The following is a 20,054-nucleotide window of genomic DNA, read 5'->3' on the forward strand; positions in this document are numbered from 1 at the left end:
AGTCCACCAGAGGGAGCTGTGAGTAAAGACAGAGTGGCCCCAAAGATTTATATAACTAAACCAAGATAGCTCACAGCCTGTCGTTTACAATGGGAACAAATGAGCCATAGTGGGCAGAACAAGCAAGGAGGGGGGCAGAGCCAATCACAAGCTAGCGAGATCCTATTGGTGCGTTCTAGAATCATCTGCATACTTCCGTTAGAGAACATCTACTCTGTGAAGTACGCCTGTGCAATAACTCAATTTGCCTTTGCACTCCTTCTAAACAATGCACATTTTTCAAACTTTTGCAAAGGCTTAAGTTTACAAACCTAAAGTCCACTCTGTTTATAACAGATTCTAGTTTTGGGAACAGAAAACTGTAATGAGATCAAATGTTTCATTGATGAGAAAATGTGCAGAATTTCGTCCAAAATCCATCTCCTTCCATCTTCTCCCACTGCCGGCCACTGGGCTTCCTCTTCTCACTACCATATGGTGGGAACGCCAACCGGATGCTTCACATTTAAACATCCAGTGAAATATCTGTCTCATTGTTCTATCTGTGGCGGGCGGCCCTACTGACTGAAGAGACAGATGTCAGCAGAAAGTGAGCTGAAGGCCAAGAGGACTGCCTACTCACTGCTCTGATTTTTTGTGACACACATACACATCCTACCAAAAGTGTGCATTTAGTGAGTGGCTGTACGAATACAAGAACATTCACTACATGACCAAAAGTATATGGACACCTGCCCGTCGAACATCTCATTCCAAAATTATGGGCATTAATATGGAGTTGGTCCCCCCTTTGCTGCTATAACAGTCTCCACTCTTCTGGGAAGGCTTTCCACTAAATGTTGGAACATTGCTGCGGGGACTTGCTTCCGTTCAGCACAAGAGCATTAGTGAGGTTGGGCATTGATGTTGGGCGATTAGGCCTGGCTCGCAGTCGGTGTTCCAATTCATCCCAAAGATGTTTGATGGGGTTGAGGTCAGGGATCTGTGCAGGCAAGTCAAGTTCTTCCACACCGATCACGACAAACCATTTCTTTATGGATCTCGCTTTGTGCATGGGGGCATTGTCCTGCTGAAACAGGAAAGGGCCTTCCCCAAAATGTTACCACAAAGTTGAAAGCACAGAATCGTCTAGAATGTAATTGTATGCTCTAGCGTTAAGATTTCCCTTCACTGGAACTAAGGGGCCTAGCCCGAACCATGAAAAACGCCAAACCCAGATTCGTCCGTCGGACTGCCAGATGGTGAAGAGTAATTCATCACTCCAGAGAACTCGTTTCTACTGCTCCAGAGTCCAATGGCGGCGAGCTTTACACCACTCCAGCCGACGCTTGGCATTGCGCATGGTGATCTTAGGCTTGTGTGTGGCTGCTCGGCCATAGAAACCCATTTCATGAAGCTCCCTACAACAGTTCTTGTGCTGACGTTGCTTCCAGAGGCAGTTTGGAACTCAGTAGTAAGTGTTGCAACCGAGAACAGATGATTTTTACACACTTCAGCACTCGGTAGTCCTGTTCTGTGTGCTTGTGTGGCCTACCACTTTGTGGCTGAGCTGTTGTTGCTCTTAGACATTTCCACTTCACAATAACAGCACTTAAATGTCTAAGAGCAACAACCGGTGCAGCTCTAGCAAAGCAGAAATGTAACAACCTGACTTGTTGGAAAGGTGGCATCCTATGACAGTGACACGTTGAAAGTCACTGAGCTCTTCAGTAAGGCCATTCTACTGCCAATGTTTGTCTATGGAGATTGCATGGCTGCGTGCTTGGTTCTATACACTTGTCAGCAACGGCTGTGGCTGAAATAGCCGAATCCACTAATTTGAAGGGTGTCTCATACTTTTGTGTATATAGCGTATATATACATTGTGAGGTGTGTGTCACCTGGATGAGGATCTTCCCTAAGGAGACGAAGGGCGTGCTGAGCTCTGTGAGAAACAGGCAGCCGATGAAGTAGTCTCCCTGGTCCCTCCTGAAGAACTGAAAAGGGACAGGGAGGGAGATGACACACCATTACTACAATCTGATACACACACACACACACACACACACACACACACACACACACACACACACACACACACACACACACACACACACACACAACCCCCCCCCCCCCCCCCAGTACTTTAGAACAGAAAGGCCTTGGAGAAAGCGGGAGAGGGATGTTGCTCCTTTCACTGCTGCTTCTCTGTCTGTGCATTAGACGCTACTTGACCTATAGGGCTCCGCATTTGATCTCACAAGGAGCCCCCTCAAATCTATATAGACCTTGAAGGATGCATGCGCGCGCACACACACAACCCCCCCCCCGGAGGGAACAGAAAGGCCATGGAGAATGGATCGTCCCTACGGCTTCACATACAAAAACAGGAGTCAGGACCCGGCTCAATAACACCAACACGACCACAAACCAACAGAGAAGAGAAACCAGGCCCAGAAACGAGAGGAAATACCTGGACACTCCAATAAGAAACACTCGTATTTCATTGCACAAGGTTTCTGTTGAGTACACTAATGAATACGAGCCAGACTTATGCCATGAGTCCAGTCAGTACGGGAAGAGAATGGATCACTATGAGTAAACGTAAGGAGGAGTGTATTGATGGAAGCTGCAGACAAGGATGCCAAACAGAGAGGGCTCTGTGTGTGTTTTATGTGTTAGATATGGCTGTGTGTGTTTTATGTGTGTGTGCGTGTGTGTGTTAGACATGGCTGTGTGTGTTTTATGTGTGTGTGTGTGTTAGACATGGCTGTGTGTGTGTGTGTGTGTGATGTGATGATGAATAAACCAGTAGCGTGCGGGTGCAAGACACAAACTCTGCCATCTGCCCAATGGAAGAATGACCTGCAGCACACACTGCTGCTATGTAACACTACACCTACCTACACACACCTACCTACCCACTGTACCTTCCTGCTGGACCAGGCCTCTGTCTTTGTGTCTAATACATGTCAGTGTGTGTTACCTGTGTGTGTGGGAGGGGAACAAAGCAGGGAGCGAGGGAAGAGGAGCGAGGGAAGAGGAGGATTACAGTAGCTGGAGCCTGAATAATGGAGGGGGGGGTAAGGTAATCTCATATCACCATTGACAGCCACTGCAAACACAGGGGTCAGGTTTCCAATGCACCTGGCCTCCTCGCTACATGAAATGGACGTTTACACGACCTGTGTGTGTGTGTGTGTGTGTGTGTGTGTGTAGGTAGGTAGGTTCGCTGTCGATTACTGTATTATACACTCATCTGTCGTTATGCGGCTATTAGCTAGCGTTCTCGACTGAAAATGCTGTGGAGGGGAAGACTGAAGACGTCAAACTAATAGGAGGAAAATATCATTGTCAAAGCACTTGTCAAATAGGGTTAATGCCATCTCTCTTTCTCTCTTAGCCTCTCCCTCCCTCTATCATTCACTCATCCCTTTTCTCTCCCCTCTTTTCACCCTCCCTCTCATCAATGTCAGGAAGCAGAATGGTCAACAGGGTAACCCTGTCTTCCCCATTACCTCCCTCTCTATATATTCTCTCTCACCAGAGTGATGAACAGCACAATGGTCAGAAGGCCCATGTCACTTTATCACTCACCCTCCTCTCATCTCCCTCCCCTCCTCCTCTCCCACATCTCCCCTCCTCCTCTCATCAGTGGCAGGCAGCAGAATGTTCAGCAGGGCATTAAAACCTCCCTGTTTTTCTGGCCTCAGAGAGAGTCTGTGTGTGTGTGTTACTGACCAGGGTGATGGGCAGAGACAGGGACAAGAGAGGCATGAGACTGAGGCCAGAGAGAGTCTGTGTGTGTGTGTGTGTGTGTGTGTGTGTGTGTGTGTGTGTGTGTGTGTGTGTGTGTGTGTGTGTGTGTGTGTGTGTGTGTGTGTGTGTGTGTGTGTGTGTGTGTGTGTGTGTGTGTGTTACTGACCAGGGTGACGGGCAGCAGGATGGTGAGCAGGGCGATGTGGTGGAGCACCAGTAGGAACTCGCGGCGGACAAACGAGTTGACCGTGGTCAGCGAGTGCTCCTTGTACTCCTCGTGGCCCTTGACCCGGAAGCGGTAGTAGTGGCTTAGGTACATGGCATAGATATCGTATGTCATGTAGGGCACGCCGTACCAGATGACAAAGTAGGTGGCCAGCCAGTACCTGAGAGAGAGGGAGGGAAACAAGCGTTTCTTATTGGACACGTTCAGGTTAGTCCCTCCCCGTTTTGTCTGTTTGCTTGTGTTTGGTTCCTAGTGGATACAACCCAAGGTCATGTTCATTACTGATTTCAGATTGTCCCTCCACATTATGGCCCGTTTGGTTCTGTACGTTCCTAGTGATTAAGACCTAGTGTGGGTGTGTTCAGTGATGTGAAAAGTTCAGAGTATCGTAAAATGGATAGAATAGAATGAATAGCGCTGATTTGGTATACAATATTAATAATAACATGATACATTTCTATCTGAATGTTCTGTAACGTTGTATACTCTAAAACAGGCCCCAGGTAGCCTAGCGGATAAGAGCTTTATGAATCCCCGCCCGCAAGGTGGAAAAATCGACCATTCTGCCCTTGAGCAAGGCAGGCTTGGGCGGTATACCATATACCGGGGTATTTGGAAAAAGCCACGGGATGGTTTTTCAATTCTGTCCAAACTATTTAAGTTTTTCTATAGATTTGAATATTTGTAGCTACTTTTTAAGCTAATAACTGCAGTCAACTTGTGCTATATGTTAGGAGATAAAGCAGGTTGCGTTCTTCATTTCACCTATCACATTATTTTACATTATGAAGCTTACCGTAGTTCCCCAGAACAGTTGAGCCAGTCATGTATTTTTTGGTAAAAAGCACAACGAAGGGAGCTGGTGTTCTATATATGCAATTCACTACTAAATGTTTGCCATCAGATATCTAATAATGGCTTTCTGACAGAAGTCAAAGAGCTCTGGATGAGTTCTGTACAGTTGCCATTTATTCCCTGTGCTTCCTATTAGCATTTTTTCTATCCTCCATTCTTCTCCCCTCTGCTTCGTGTACACATGCTGCTCTTCTTTCAAAAAAGCATGCATCACAACTTTATTCATTTGTACAATTTATCTCATTCACTTTTGCTTGTAAAATATCCACACTCACCGAAAATGACATTCGGTAGCTAATTGGTATGCTTATATAACTTTATGAGTTGGATTTGCCTGTCTTTGCAATTAGTTTATGTTTGTTTTCCCTTGTTAGCATTTAGCTAACAGCGTCTATGCAATTTCATTACTAGTTTGTGCAATTTATTTCAGGATTCTGGTAATAGAGGCCCAATGGGATTTCTTTGCTTCTTTAGCGCCCCCTTGTGTGCCATGCCGGTAATACCGTAAATCCAGGGATGAGAGAAGGTCGGTATGACGATATGAACATCTGTTTACCACCAAAGCCTATAGTTAACCCCCAACAACAACTGCTCCCGGGTGCCGATGATGTGGACGTCGAATGACGCAGCCCCCCGCACCTCTCCGATTCAGAGGGGTTGGATTAAATGCGGAAGACACATTTCGGTTGAATGCATTCAGTTGTGCACCTGACTAGGTATTGCCTTTCCATTTCCCAGATTCTTTCCGTGTGTATGGGGAGTGAGAAGTCTTGAGGAAGTTTCATCCTGTGTTTGAGTTGATACAGCATTACACATTTTCCTGCAAAACTCATATGAGCGAGCATGCACTCTCAGACACATGAGTGATCATGTACACAACAACAGGGCTATACAGGCAGCTAAGCTTATGGTGCAACTGTAATAAAGAAATGAAGAGCTTGGGAGTGAGCAGCACAGGAGCAGACTGCCCCTAATAAAAGCAGATTGCTACTGGTTCATATCATGACCGGCCAGAACAGCGTTGGTGACCTTTGACCCCCTCAGTAGATTCAACCTTCACCCTGTAATATAAGGTCACCAGACAGCCATGATGGCTTAACATGCCAAGAAGTGCTTAGGGTTAACTGGGTAGTAAAGCTAGTGAGTTTCTCTCTTGGTCCCTGTGTGGCTCAGTTGGTAAGAGAAGTGTGAACCAAGTGGGCAAAAAGGTTGTGGGTTCAACTCCCTCAGGGATCACATACAGTACCAGTCAAACGTTTGTACATACCTACTACATCATTCATTCATTCTTTGTTACTATTTTCTACATTGTAGTAGTGAAGACATCAAAACTATGAAATAACACATGGAATCATGTAGTAACCAAAAAAAGTGTTAAACAAATCAAAATATATTTTATATTTAAGATTCTTCAAAATAGACACCCTTTGCCTTGATGATAGCTTTGCACACTCTTGGAATTCTCTCAACCAGCTTCATGAGGTAGTCACCTGGAATGCATTTCAATTAACTGGTGTGCTTTGTTAAAAATGTATTCGTGGAATTTCTTTCCTTCTTAATGCGTTAATGCGTTTGAGCCAATCAGTTGTGCTGCGACAAGGTATGGGTGGTATAAAGAAGATGGTCTTTTACCAAATAGGGCTAAGTCCATATTATGGCAAGAACAGCTCAAATAAGCAAAGAGAAACGACAGTCCATCATTACTTTTAGACATGAAGGTCAGACAATGTGGAACATTTCAATAATTTTGAAAGTTTCTTCAAGTGCAGTCGCAAAAACCATCAAGTGCTATAATGAAATTGTCTCTCATGAGGACTGCCACAGGAAAGGAAGACCTAGAGTTACCTCTGCTGCAAAGGATAAGTTCATTCATTAGAGTTACTAACCTCAGAAATTGCAGCCCAAATAAATGCTTCAGAGTTCAAGCAACAGACACATCTCAACATCAATTGTTCAGAGGAGACTGTGTGATTCAAGCCCTCATGGTAGATTAACAGCAAAGAAACCACTACTAAAGGACACCAATAAGAAGAAGCGATTTGCTTGGGCCAAGAAAAACGAGCAATGGACATTAGACTGGTGGAAATCTGTCCTTTGGTCTGATGAGTCCAAATTTGAGATTTTTGTTTCCAACCACTGTGTCTTTGTAAGACGCAGAGCAGATGAACGGATGATCTCCGCATGTGTAGTTCCCACCATGAAGCATGGAGGAGGTGTGAGGAGCATGGAGGACGTGTTTTGCTGGTGATTTATTTAGAATTCAAGGCACACTTAACCAGCATGGCTACCACAGCGTTCTCCATACCATCTGATGTGCGCTTAGTGGGACTATCATTTGTTTTTCAACGGGACAATGACCCAACACACCTCCAGACTGTGTAAGGGCTATTTGACCAAGAAGGAGTGCTCCATCAGATGACCTGGCCTCCACAATCACCCAACCTCAACCCAAGTGAGATGGTTAATGATGAGTTGGACCACAGAGTGAAGGAAAAGCAGCCAACAAGTGCTCAGCATATGTGGGAACTCCTTCAAGACAGTTGGAAAAGCATTCCAGGTGAAGCTGGTTGAGAGAATGCCAAGAGCATTCAAAGCTGTCTTCAAGGCAAAGGGTGGCTACTTTGAAGTATCTAAAATCTAAAATATATTTAGATTTGTTTAACACTTTTTTGGTTACTACATGATTCCATATGTGTTATTTCATAGTTTTGTTGTCTTCACTATTATTCTACAATGTAGAAAATCACTTGAATGAGTAGGTGTGTCCAAACTAATATTTATTCAGTGCATTCACTGTACTGTAAGTTTCTTTGGATAAAAGTGTCTGTTTAGTGTTTGTGGCAATTATTTTATAACATTAACTCTAGCTATATGTAGGAATGTAGAAATGTATAAGCTAAAACACGACACACCGCGTAGAACAATTAGCTCAGTTGATTAGAGCACATTAGTTGTTGTTACTAACCCCCTGCTGGTCCCTCCCATGACAGCAGTGAGTCTATTGGAAGAAGAGTGTGTGTGTGTGTGTGTGTGTGTGTGTGTGTGTGTGTGTGTGTGTGTGTGCGTGTGTCTGCCTGCCTGCCTGCCTAAGCTAAATGACAAGGATAACACAAACAGTCTATCCTCCTTGCCCCGTGGCTGTGTGTGTTGCAATGTTACAGGCTGGCGACTCGCACGCTCCTGCTCTGCGCTATGCTGTGGGGGAATTAAGCCCTGGGAGGGGGGGATTAGCAGAGCACTGATGCTGGGTTAGGTCAGAAGGAAGAAAGGGCATTGCACTGACTGAGGCTGGGCCATGGTCAGAGGCATCCTGGGCCATGGCAACTGACTGGCTGGATTACACTGACTATTAGCATTGGCAGTAGCGTTAGTATTAGCCAAGCAGCAGTGGCCAAGCCAAGATACAGGGATAAGGATCCTAAGCTACACTAGCCCACACAGAAACTTGCTACTTGCAGACTGAGCATACGGCCATCTGACTGAGATACACTATTAGCATCATCCAGGTAGCACTGGCCAGGTCAAGGATAGGGATGCTGTGCTAAAGCTATGCTGTTGACTGCCACTGGCTGACTGAGAAGGTGGCCATCTGACTCAGGATAGAGGGGATCAGGGCCTAAATTAACTTTTTGGTCCACCAGCCACTGTGGCAGGTAGATAAAAAAAATATTCCAGCCACTCAGATGTTTTACTAGCCGAAATATTGTTGCGCCATAATTATATCACAAAAACACAAACAGATGACCATGCTTTGTAATGTTTCTAAAACAATAAATGTATTAGTAAGAAGTAATGTGGTATATTGCTCAATTTCCTTAAAAAAAAATTGTGACCGGAGTCTTTTAATGAAAATATCAGAGAAAAAAATTTTCAGCTGCCCCTTTAAGGGCGGGACGTTATCGTGGTATCGGGCCACTCAGTCCTGTCATGCTTGTCTGGGTGTGTGAGATTTGGGATCTGACTAGGGCGTCTCTTCGCTATCAGTTGAAGCAGCAGACACAAACTAACGTTGAAAAACAACTGAGCTTGTGAAAAATAACTATGTAAATGGCCAAGAACCACAAGGACAGTCTCAACTGTTATGCCTGTGCCCAGCGCCTACAAAAGTGAATCTATCAGCACTTCACTCATTGCGCACAGCTCCCCTGCCAGGCAGTGGTTTCTGCGTGAGGTGAGATATAGGATTTATATTTATTTGTGCAATCAGCAGCTATAAAACAAAACAGCAGAAATACTCATGTGCTCACACTTGACTTTTGACAATTTTATTTGAAAATGAAATGCTATCATTACTGTAATGCTATTACTAGCCTGTTCAACCTCTTTCGTATCGTCTGAGATTCCCAAAGATTGGAAAGCTGCCGCGATCATCCCCCTCTTTAAAAGGGGGAGAAACTTTAGACCCAAACTGCCTCAGACCTATATCTATCCTACCCTGCCTTTCTAAGGTCTTCGAAAGCCAAGTTAACAAACAGATTACCGACCATTTCGAATCCCACCGTACCTTCTCACTATGCAATCTGGTTTCAGAGCTGGTCATGGGTGCACCTCAGCCACACTCAAGGTCCTAAACGATATCATAACCGCCATCGATAAGAGACAGTACTGTGCAGCCGTCTTCATAGACCTGGCCAAGGCTTTCGACTCTGTCAATCACCACATTCTTATCAGGAGACTAAACAGCCTTGGTTTCTCAAATGACTTCCTCGCCTGGTTCACCAACTACTTCTCAGATAGAGTTCAGTGTGTCAAATCGGAGGGCCTGTTGTCTGGACCTCTAGTAGTCTCTATAGGGGTGCCACAGGGTTCAATTCTCGGGTCGACTCTCTTCTCTGTATACATCAATGATGTCGCTCTTGCTGCTGGTGATTCTCTGATCCACCTCTACGCAGACGATACCATTCTGTATACTTCTGGCCCTTCTTTGGACACTGTGTTAACTAACCTCTAGACGAGCTTCAATGCCATACAACACTCCTTCCTTTGCCTCCAACTGCTCTTAAATGCAAGTAAAACTAAATGCATGCTCTTCAACCGATCGCTAGAATATGTGGACAACTACAAATACCTAGGTGTCTGGTTAGACTGTAAACTCTCCTTCCAGACTCACATTAAGCATCTCCAATACAAAATTAAATCTAGAATCGGCTTCCTATTTCGCAACAAAGCATCCTTCACTCATGCTGCCAAACATACCCTCGTAAAACTGACCATCCTACCGATCCTCGACTTCGGCGACGTCATTTACAAAATAGCCTCCAACGCTCTACTCATCAAATTGGATGCAGTCTATCACAGTGCCATCCGTTTTGTCACCAAAGCCCCATATACTACCCACCATTGCGACCTGTATGCTCTCGTTGGCTGGCCCTCGCTTCATACTTGTCGCCAAACCCACTGGCTCCAGGTCATCTACAAGTCTCTGCTAGGTAAAGCCCCACCTTATCTCAGCTCACTGGTCACCATAGCAGGACCCACCCGTAGCACGCGCTCCAGCAGGTATATCTCACTAGTCACCCCCAAAGCCAATTCCTACTATGGCTGCCTCTCCTTCCAGTTCTCTGCTGCCAATGACTGGAACGAACTACAAAAATCACTGAAGCTGGAGACTCATATCTCCCTCACTAGCTTTAAGCACCAGCTGTCAGAGCAGCTCACAGATCACTGCACTTGTACATAGCCCATCTGTAATACAGCGCATCCAACTACCTCATCCCCATACTGTATTTATTTATCTTGCTCCTTTGCACCCCAGTATCTCTACTTGCACATTCATCTTCTGCACATTAAATCACTCCAGTGTTTAACTGATATGTTGTAATTACTTCGCCACCATGGCCTATTTATTGCCTTACCTCCCTTATCTTACCTCATTATGCACACACTGTATATCGATTTTTTGTACTGTATGTTTGTTTATTCCATGTGTAAATCTGTGTTGTTGTATGTGTCAAACTACTTTGCTTTATTCTTGGCCAGGTTGCAGTTGTAAATGAGAACTTGTTCTCAACTAGCCTACCTGGTTAAATAAAGGTGAAATAAATAAATAAAATAAAATCACTGTAGAGCCCTGCAAATTGACCACCTGCCAACGTGGCTGGTGAAATACACATTCTTACCTGCCAATATCTAAATCTACCCGCATTTGGCGGTTGTTCATTTTGTGCTTGTCCCCCTGTCTGTGAGTGGCGGTCCTACCTGTCAGTCATGACGTTACCACTGCACGCCGACACCACGACGACACCCGCCGTGGTGGCCATGATGGCGTGGATGGAGGACACCAGCCTGAGAAAGAGAAGGAGAGAAATGTTTCAAACACGCATTTAAGACAACTAGAAATGTGAAGTTTCAGGAGAAACCGTCGGTTCACTACTATAATTACCAGCTTGTTGCATTAACAATACCAGTTACCAGAATGTCAAGGACCAGAAACAGTATTTACAGGCAATACAGTCATTTGAAAATCTGTCAACTTTTTTGTCAATGTATGTTAGATTTCGAGAAGAGACAAGAAAATCATAGGGAGAGCAGAACTAGACAGCATCATCATACTCTACGTTTTCTAAAGGAAGGATGTCGCTTCACAAGTTGCAAATAGACAGAGTATCATTTTTCTTCAGGCAAATTAAGGATGTAAGCATTTTACCCAGGATAGGCTACTCCATATCCTGTCTCACAAGCAATTATTATGGCAGGCTAATAGAAAGTCCACTTCATCAGTTTACTGTTCCATTTGGTCTTGAACTGCAAACTTTTATTAACTACATTATTGATTGGGGTGCAATTCACATGTAGCATAATGGAGTACTACGTTTCATTGTAGTTTCACGTCTCCCTTTCCTTCTGGGCCTGCCTTCATTGAAACCGTTTGCACCCCATGTCTGTAATGTGGGATGTCACGCAAATGGTCAGCAATTGGCTCACATTCACAGGGGTTGCAACAAATGAAGAATGTATTTATTTATTTCAAAAGTTTTTCCATTTTAGAATTATAATTCAAAATCACATCCTGAATTGGGTGACCTCAGTTCGAATTGACCCCAACCGTACAAATCTTTTGACCCAAATCTTTTGACAAAAGCTAAACCAGACAATTATTTCTTAGAGGACACCGATTGTACGGGCTACTTTCTTGACCTGGGGGTCTGCAAAGGTTATAGCCTTGTTCTAAAATGGATTCAATTGTTTATTTTCCTCATCAATCTGCACACAACAACCCATAATAAAAAACCTTTATTTTTGTTGCACATTTATAAAAACATTTTTTTGAAATATCACATTTACATGAGTATTCAGACCCTTGTTGAAGCACCTTTGGCAGCGATTACAGCCTCGCGACTTCTTGGGTATGATGCTACAAGCTTGGTACGCCTGCATTTGGGGTGTTTCTCCCATTCTTCTCTGCAGATCCCCTTAAGCTCTGTCAGGTTTGATGGAAAGCGTCACTGCACAGCTATTTTCAGGTCTCCCTGGCTGGGCCACTAAAGGACATGAAGTGAATTGTCCCGAAGCGACACCTGCGTTGTCTTGGCTGTTTGCTTAGGGTCATTGTCCTGTTGGAAGGTGAACCTTGCACCAGTCTGAGGTCCTGAGCACTCTGGAGCAAGTTTTCATCAAGGATCTCTGTACTTTGCTCCGTTCCTCTTTCCCTCGATCCTGACTAGTCTCCCAGTCCCTGCCACTGAAAAACTTCCCCACAGCATGATGCTGCCAACACCATGCTTCACCGTAGGGATGGTGCCAGGTTTCCTCCAGATGTGACACTTAGAATTCAGGCCAAAGAGTTCAATCTTGGTTTCATCAGACCAGAGAATCTTGTTTCTCATGGTGTGAGAGACCTTCAGGTGCCTTTTGGCAAACTCCAAGCGGGCTGTTATGTGCCTTTTACTGAGGTGTTGCTTCTGTCTGGCCACTCTACCATAAAGGCCTGATTGGTGGAGTGCTGCAGAGATGGCACCACTATGGGCCCTGGTCAAAAGTAGTACACTATAGGGAATAGCGTGCAATTTCAGACACAGCAATGGAGTTCCCCTTTAAAATGTGGAAAAAGGGCTTGTTCAACCAGGCACTTCCACCTCCCGGCTTAGTTTGACAGATCTTGGCACCTCTGGCAATAAGCAGCTCTGAAATATTACGGAAATCTCATTAATTCGCCCTTACCACAGCCACTCGCTATTTACGCCTTTTATGAATTGCACGATTTCCAAATGATTAAAGGGATGATTCTATTTAGCAGTACAATAGTCTCTCAGTCCAGGCTAGGTCAGAGGGAGGGAGAGAGAGAGAAGGCACACACACAGAGCTGTTTCCTCCGGAGGCTCGCCACCCTTCTCCTCGGGAACGCAGGCCGTCGTGATGACGACAGTGGTCATGTGACCCTACCAGCCCGTAGCCCTAAGCTGGATAAGACTACCAACCTCCCCTCCTCCCTTTCACCATCCCCCCCTGCCTTCCTCCACCCCTACTGCCCTCCTCCCCTTCACCCACCCCCCTTGTTTTTACCTCCACGCCTCACTGCCTCCTCGGGACGCACACTCGGTCACGAGACCTAGATTTTCAAAACCCACTCATTGTGTACCCCCTTTAAAGGACTTCAGGGGGAAGAGAGGGAGGTGGGTTGCCATGTTTTGTCATGTTTCCCTTTCTTCCCTAACCTTGGCTTCCTTTTCCCAGAACAGAGTTGGACGGTCTTCCTTCTTTTCTTTCTTTATGGCTACTGTGTGTGGCAGGGCCACGTTTTGAAGACTACCCTCTCGCTTGCTCTCCCTTCCGCCCTCTACCTCTCTCTCCGAGTCAGGAGCAGTGTTTTTCTCCTCCTATGGTTAATGGGGTGTGTAATTTAGAGCAGCACAGTGCACTGGTGCCTGCCCGGGCCGACCGGGAAAAGAGTGCAGAGTGAGAGGAAAAGAACAAACAGAGCAACACTCATTAAAGGCACAGGCAGTAGCGAGTCCAGCAGCCCTGCGCCCTTTCTGTCCCTCCCCCTTTCTCTCTCGCTCTCTCCTCATACACAGATTAAGCCTAGCCTGTAGTGCTCAATTCATTCATCCCCTAAACTGGACACTACAATAACTGGTTGGAAGCTATTGACAAAACAAACGAGGCTACTGGTTGTCTCTCCTAACACAACCAAAATCATCACAATCAACTATTTCCTGGCTTTAGTAAGATGAGAAGACCCCGAGGCCTGTTCAGAAGGGATGGAGTGATGTGGATTAACCCACATGGTTACTTAGTACTGGCTCATGTAGGCACCAAATAGAAGAACACATACTGAAACCGGGAAGGACTAATTTTAGTTTTCCGTTGTAATGCCCTAGTGAACACTGCCCTGAGGAACAATGATTCATTCAGTGGTGCTTTGGTTCATTATATTGTACTCTATAGTCTATCCACCCATTTTTGTTAACAATGAATAGCCTTTGAAGTTAATAGGCCTATAATTTCTTCCCTAAGGACAAATAAGTATCTAACAGCTATCTATACTGTCACCCCCTGACCATAGAGAGCCCTTGGTTCTCTATGGTGTTGTAGGTCAGGGCGTGACTAGGGGGCGTTCCAGTCTTTTCATTTCTATGTTGGTGCGCTTGGTATGGTTCCCAATTAGAGGCAGCTGATGTTCGTTGTCTCTAATTGGGGATCATACTTAAGTTCTCCATTGTTCCCACCTGGGTTGTGGGATATTGTTTGTGTTAGTGTTTTGTAGCACTACGTTACTTCTCGGTCGTTGTTTGTTTAAGTTTCACTAAATAAAATATGTGGAACTCTAATCACGCTGCGCCTTGGTCCGTCTCTCAAAACGATCGTAACATATACATCTACAGTATCTAGTAGCCTATCTCAAATCAAACTTTATTTGTCACGTGCCGAATACAACAAGTGTAGACCTTACCGTGAAATGCTTACTTACAAGCCCTTAACCAACAATGCAGTTCAAGAAGAGCTAAGAAAATATTTACCAAATAAAACTAAAGCAACATTTAAAAAAAAAGAAATATATAGTAAATCATTTAAATTAAAAGTAACACAATAACATACCAATTGTCACGGTTGTCATAGGGTAAAGTGGACCAAGACGCAGCGGGGAAATGTGCACTCATCTTCTTTTATTAAACAGACAAAGAAGGTAAATCAAAATAAATACGTACACAAAAAACACACAACAACTAATAACAGGCCGGTAAAGCAACAAAGCTATACCCAGCACAATCTCCCACCAAAACACTAAAACAAACACATACCTATATATAGGACCCTCAATCAGAGGCAACTAGAAAATACCTGCCTCCAATTGAGAGTCCAATCCTCAATTAACTAAACATAGAAATACAAAGAACTAGACTAAACATAGAAATACATAAACATAGACCAGTGCACAAAACCCAGAATAATAAATCAAACACACCACTAAACACACAACCACCCCGAACCACATAAAACAAATACCCTCTGCCATGTCCTGACCAAATTACAATAACAAATAACCCCTATTACTGTTCAGGACGTGACATTACCCCCCCCCCCAAAGGTGCAGACCCTGTATGCACCTCAACAAAAAATAAAATAATTATAAACCCCTAACTAAAGGGAGGGAAGGGAGGGTGGCTGCCGTCAACGACGGCTCCTGTGCTACACCCCCCCCCCCCTCCCCAACCCACCTATACTGGAGGTGGCTCAGGCTCAGGTCTACTTCCCCCACCCAACCTGTCCACCCCTGCTGAATGCTCAGGGCTGTAGAGCATCTCTGGGAGCTCCGGACTGTAAGCCGACTCTGGAAGCTCCGGACTGTAGGCAGACTCACTCGGCTCCGGACTGCAGGCAGACTCACTCGGCTCTGGGCTGCAGGCAGACTCACTCGGCTCCGGGCTGCAGGCAGACTCACTCGGCTCCGGGCTGCAGGCAGACTCACTCGGCTCCGGGCTGCAGGCAGACTCACTCGGCTCCGGGCTGCAGGCAGACTCACTCGGCTCCGGACTGCAGGCAGACTCACTCGGCTCCGGACTGCAGGCAGACTCACTCAGCTCCGGACTGCAGGCAGACTCACTCAGTTCCAGACTGTACGTGCGTATGGGCGAGATCGTGCGCACTTCCGCATACTCCGGCGCTCTCTTCTCCACCTGTTCCCCATAAAAAGCACAGGGAGCTGGCTTAGGTCCACTGCCTGGCCTAGCCAACCTACCCGTGTGCCCCCCCCCAATTTGTTTTTATTGGGGCTGCCTCTCTGGCTTCCTAGCCAGCCGTGTTCCCCGGTAGCGTTCCCGGTCCTCACCAGACTTCCTCCATGGGCCCTCTCCGGCCAAAATCTCCTCCCACGTCCAAAACTCCCGATAGTCCATATAATTTTCCCGTTGCTCCTTACCCCGCTGCTTGGTCCTTGGTGGGTGGGAGATTCTGTCACGGTTGTCGTAGGGTAAAGTGGACAAAGACGCAGCGGGGAAATGTGCACGCATCTTCTTTTTATTTAAACGGACAAAGAAGGTAAATCAAAATAAATACGTACACAAAAAACACACAACAACTAATAACAGGCCGGTAAAGCAACAAAGCTATACCCAGCACAATCTCCCACCAAAACACTAAAACAAACACATACCTATATATAGGACCCTCAATCAGAGGCAACTAGAAAATACCTGCCTCCAATTGAGAGTCCAATCCCCAATTAACTAAACATAGAAATACAAAGAACTAGACTAAACATAGAAATACATAAACATAGACCAGTGCCCAAAACCCGGAATAATAAATCAAACACACCACTAAACACACAACCACCCCAAACTACATAAAACAAATACCCTCTGCCACGCCCTGACCAAACTACAATAACAAATAACCCCTATTACTGGTCAGGACGTGACACCAATAATGAGGCTATCTACAGGGGGTACCGGTACTGAGTCAGTGTGCGGGGGTACAGGTTAGTGGAGGTAATTTGTACATGTAGGTAGGTGTAAGTGACTATACATAGATAATAAACAGCGAGTAGCAGAGGTGTAAAAACAAATGGAGGGAGTGTCAAAGTAATTGTCCGGTGGCCATTTGATTAATTGTTCAGCAGTCTATGGCTTGGGGTAGAAGCTGTTAAGGAGCAATTTGGTCTGGGTTTCCCTTTGTAGTCCGTAATAGTTTGCAAGCCCTGCCACATCCGACGAGCGTCAGAGCCGGTGTAGTAGGATTCAATCCGATCTTAATCCTGTATTGATGCTTTGCCTGTTTGATGGTTAGTCTGAGGGCATAGCGGTTTCTCGTATAAGTGTCCGGATAAGTATCCCGCTCCTTGAAAGCCGCAGCTCTAGCCTTTAGCTCAATGCAGATGTTGCCTGTAATCCATGGCTTCTGGTTGGGATATGTACGTACGGTCACTGTGGGGACGCGTCGTTGATGCACTTGTTGATGAAGCCGATGACTGAGGTGGTATACTCAAATCAAATTAAAGTTTATTTGTCACGTGCGCCGAATACAACAGGTGTAGACCTTACAGTGAAATGCTTACTTACAGGCTCTAACCAATAGTGCGAAAAAAAGGTATGTGTGTGTGTAGGTAAGTAAATAAATAAATATTTCAAAAACGAAATGCATTGTATTTAGGACAAATCATTCACTAAACCCTAAACCTTAACGAGTCCGATGAGCCCAACGTGAAAGACATACTGCTTTCCCGGCAACAGGCCCAACGGAGGTCGGGCTGCATTCGGAGAATTCGTAGGTGATCGAATAAACCCCCACTGCCTTCCGTTCAACTAGCTAACATGCAATCATTGGAAAATAAAATCGACGACCTACGAGGAAGATTTAACTACCAATGGGACACTAAAACTGTAATATCTTATGCTTCACGGGGTCGTGGCTGAAAGACGACATTAACAACATACAGCTGGCTGGTTATACGATGTATCGGCAGGATAGAACAGTGGCATCTGGTAAGACAAGGGGCGGCCGACTATGTATATTTGTAAACAACAGCTGGTGCAAGACTTCTAAGGAAGTCTCGAGGGTTTGCTTGCCTGAGGTAGAGTATCTCATGATAAGCTCTTGACCACACTATCTACCTAAAGAGTTCGTAGCTGTCTGCATACCACCGCAGACCGATGCTGGCACTAAGACCACACTCAATGAGCTGTATTCCGCCATAGGAAAACACTCATCCAGAGGCAGTGCTCCTAGTGGCCGGGGACTTTAATGCCGGAAAACTTAAATCCATTTTACCAAATTTCAATCAGCATGGGGAGGCAGGTAGCCTAGTGGTTAGAGCGTTGGACTAGTAACCGAAAGGTTGCAAGATCGAATCCCTGAGCTGACAAGGTAATAATCTGTCGTTTGTCACTGAACAAGGCAGTTAAGCCACTGTTCCTAGGCTGTCATTGAAAATAAGAATTTGTTCATAACCTGTTGGGGCTAGGGGGCAGTATTGAGAATTTTGAAAAAAATATGTGCCCATTTTTAACTGCCTCCTACACCAACTCAGAAGCTAGAATATGCATATTATTGTTCAGGTTTGGATAGAAAACACTCTGAATTTTCTAAAACTGTTTGAATGGTGTCTGTAAGTATAAGAGAACTCATATGGCAGTCAAAACCCTGAGACAAATTCTGACAGGAAGTGGATACCTGATGTGTTGAATTACCTTTAAGCCTATGCCATTGAAACACACAGGGGCTTATTAATCTTTGAGCACTTCCTATGGCTTCCACTAGATGTCACCAGTCTTTAGAAAGTGGTTTGAGTCTTCTACTGTGAGAACTGAACGAACAAGAGCCTTGGAACGGTGGTGGCCGATTAGACTCTGGCGCGCGAGTTCATGTTGGGTACTCTCGTTCCAATACGTTTTAAAAGAGAATGCAATCGTCCGCCTTGAATATTATTCATGTTCTAGTTGAAAAAGGCACTAATGATTTATGCTATACAACGTTTGACATGTTTGAACGAACGTAAATATTTTTTTCCCCCTCGTTCAATGAAGAGAAGTCCGGCGGGCATAGATCATGTGCTAACAACACAGAGCTTTTTGGACATAAATTATGAGCTTTTTCGAACAAAACTACATTTGTTATGGACCTGGGATTCCTGGAAGTGACATCTGATGAAGAGAATCAAAGGTAATGGATTATTTACATAGTATTTTCGATTTTAGATCTCTCCAACATGGCGGTTAGTCTGTATCGCAAAGCGTATTTTTCTGGGCTCAGTGCTCAGATTATTGCAAAGTGTGATTTCCCAGTAAGGTTATTTTTAAATCTGGCAATCCGGTTGCGTTCCAGAGATGTAAATCTATAATTCTTTGAATGACAATATAATATTTTACCAATGTTTTCGAATAGTAATTATTTAATTTGTTGTGCTGATTTGACTGGCGGTATTGGAGGGAAAAGATTTCCTCAACATCAATGCCATAGTAAAACGCTGTTTTTGGATATAAATATTAACTTGATAGAACAAAAAATGCATGTATTGTCTAACATAATCTCCTAGGAGTGTCATCTGATGGAGATTGTCAAAGGTTAGTGCATAATTTTAGCTGGTTTTCTGCTTTTGGTGACGCGTGTCTTTGCATTGACAAAACATTACACACAGCTATTTTCAATGTACTGTCCTAACATAATCTAACTTTATGCTTTCGCTCTAAAGCCTTTTTGAAATCGGACAACGTGGTTAGATTAAGGAGATGTTTATCTTTCAAAGGGTGTAAGATAGTTGTATGTTTGAGAAATTTGAATTATGACATTTAATTGTTTTCAAATTTGGCGCTCTTGATATTTCACCTGTTGTTGATAGGGTGTACCAGGGGTGGGACGCTTGCGTCCCACATAGCCCATAGAGGTTAACTGACTTGCCTTGTTAAATAAAAGGTAAACATTTTTTTAAATACATTTATAATAATAAAAAATAAAATGAAATGTTAAATGTGCAACCAGAGTGAAAAAAAAAATTCTAGACCACCTTTATGCCACACAGAGATACATACAAAGCTCTCCCTCAATTTGGTAAATCTGACCATAATTCTACCCACCTGGTTCCTGCTTACAAGCAATAATTAAAACAGGAAGCACCAGTGACTCGGTCAATAAAAAAGTGGTCAGATGAAGCAGACGCTAAGCTACAGGACTGTTTTGCGATCACAGACTGGAATATGTTCCGGGATTCTTCCGATGGCATTAAGGAGTACACCACCTCAGTCATTGGCTTCATCAATAAGTGAATCGATGACGTCGTCCCCACAGTGACCGTACGTAC

The 20,054-nt window shown here is 44.6% G+C and overlaps 1 protein-coding gene across 2 annotated transcripts in view; it reads right to left on the reverse strand.

Moving 5' to 3' along the window:
* The window catches only part of LOC106603725 (TLC domain-containing protein 3A), a 57,712-nt gene that overhangs the window by 11,888 nt on the left and 25,770 nt on the right, over positions 1-20,054 (reverse strand). The window contains exons 2-4 of one of the 2 annotated variants that reach the window (XM_045717279.2): positions 11,018-11,104; positions 3,905-4,124; positions 1,862-1,976 (exon numbers count right to left, since the gene is read on the reverse strand). In XM_045717279.2, coding sequence (XP_045573235.1) covers positions 1,862-1,976; positions 3,905-4,124; positions 11,018-11,104 — 422 coding nt within the window. The remainder of the gene's footprint in view (positions 1-1,861; positions 1,977-3,904; positions 4,125-11,017; positions 11,105-20,054) is intronic. The other variant, XM_014197762.3, reaches the window with a different exon arrangement.

The sequence above is a fragment of the Salmo salar genome, chromosome 04 (assembly GCF_965601325.2).
Source record: "Salmo salar chromosome 04, fSalSal1, whole genome shotgun sequence".
In the NCBI taxonomy this organism is placed as follows: Eukaryota; Metazoa; Chordata; class Actinopteri; order Salmoniformes; family Salmonidae; genus Salmo; species Salmo salar.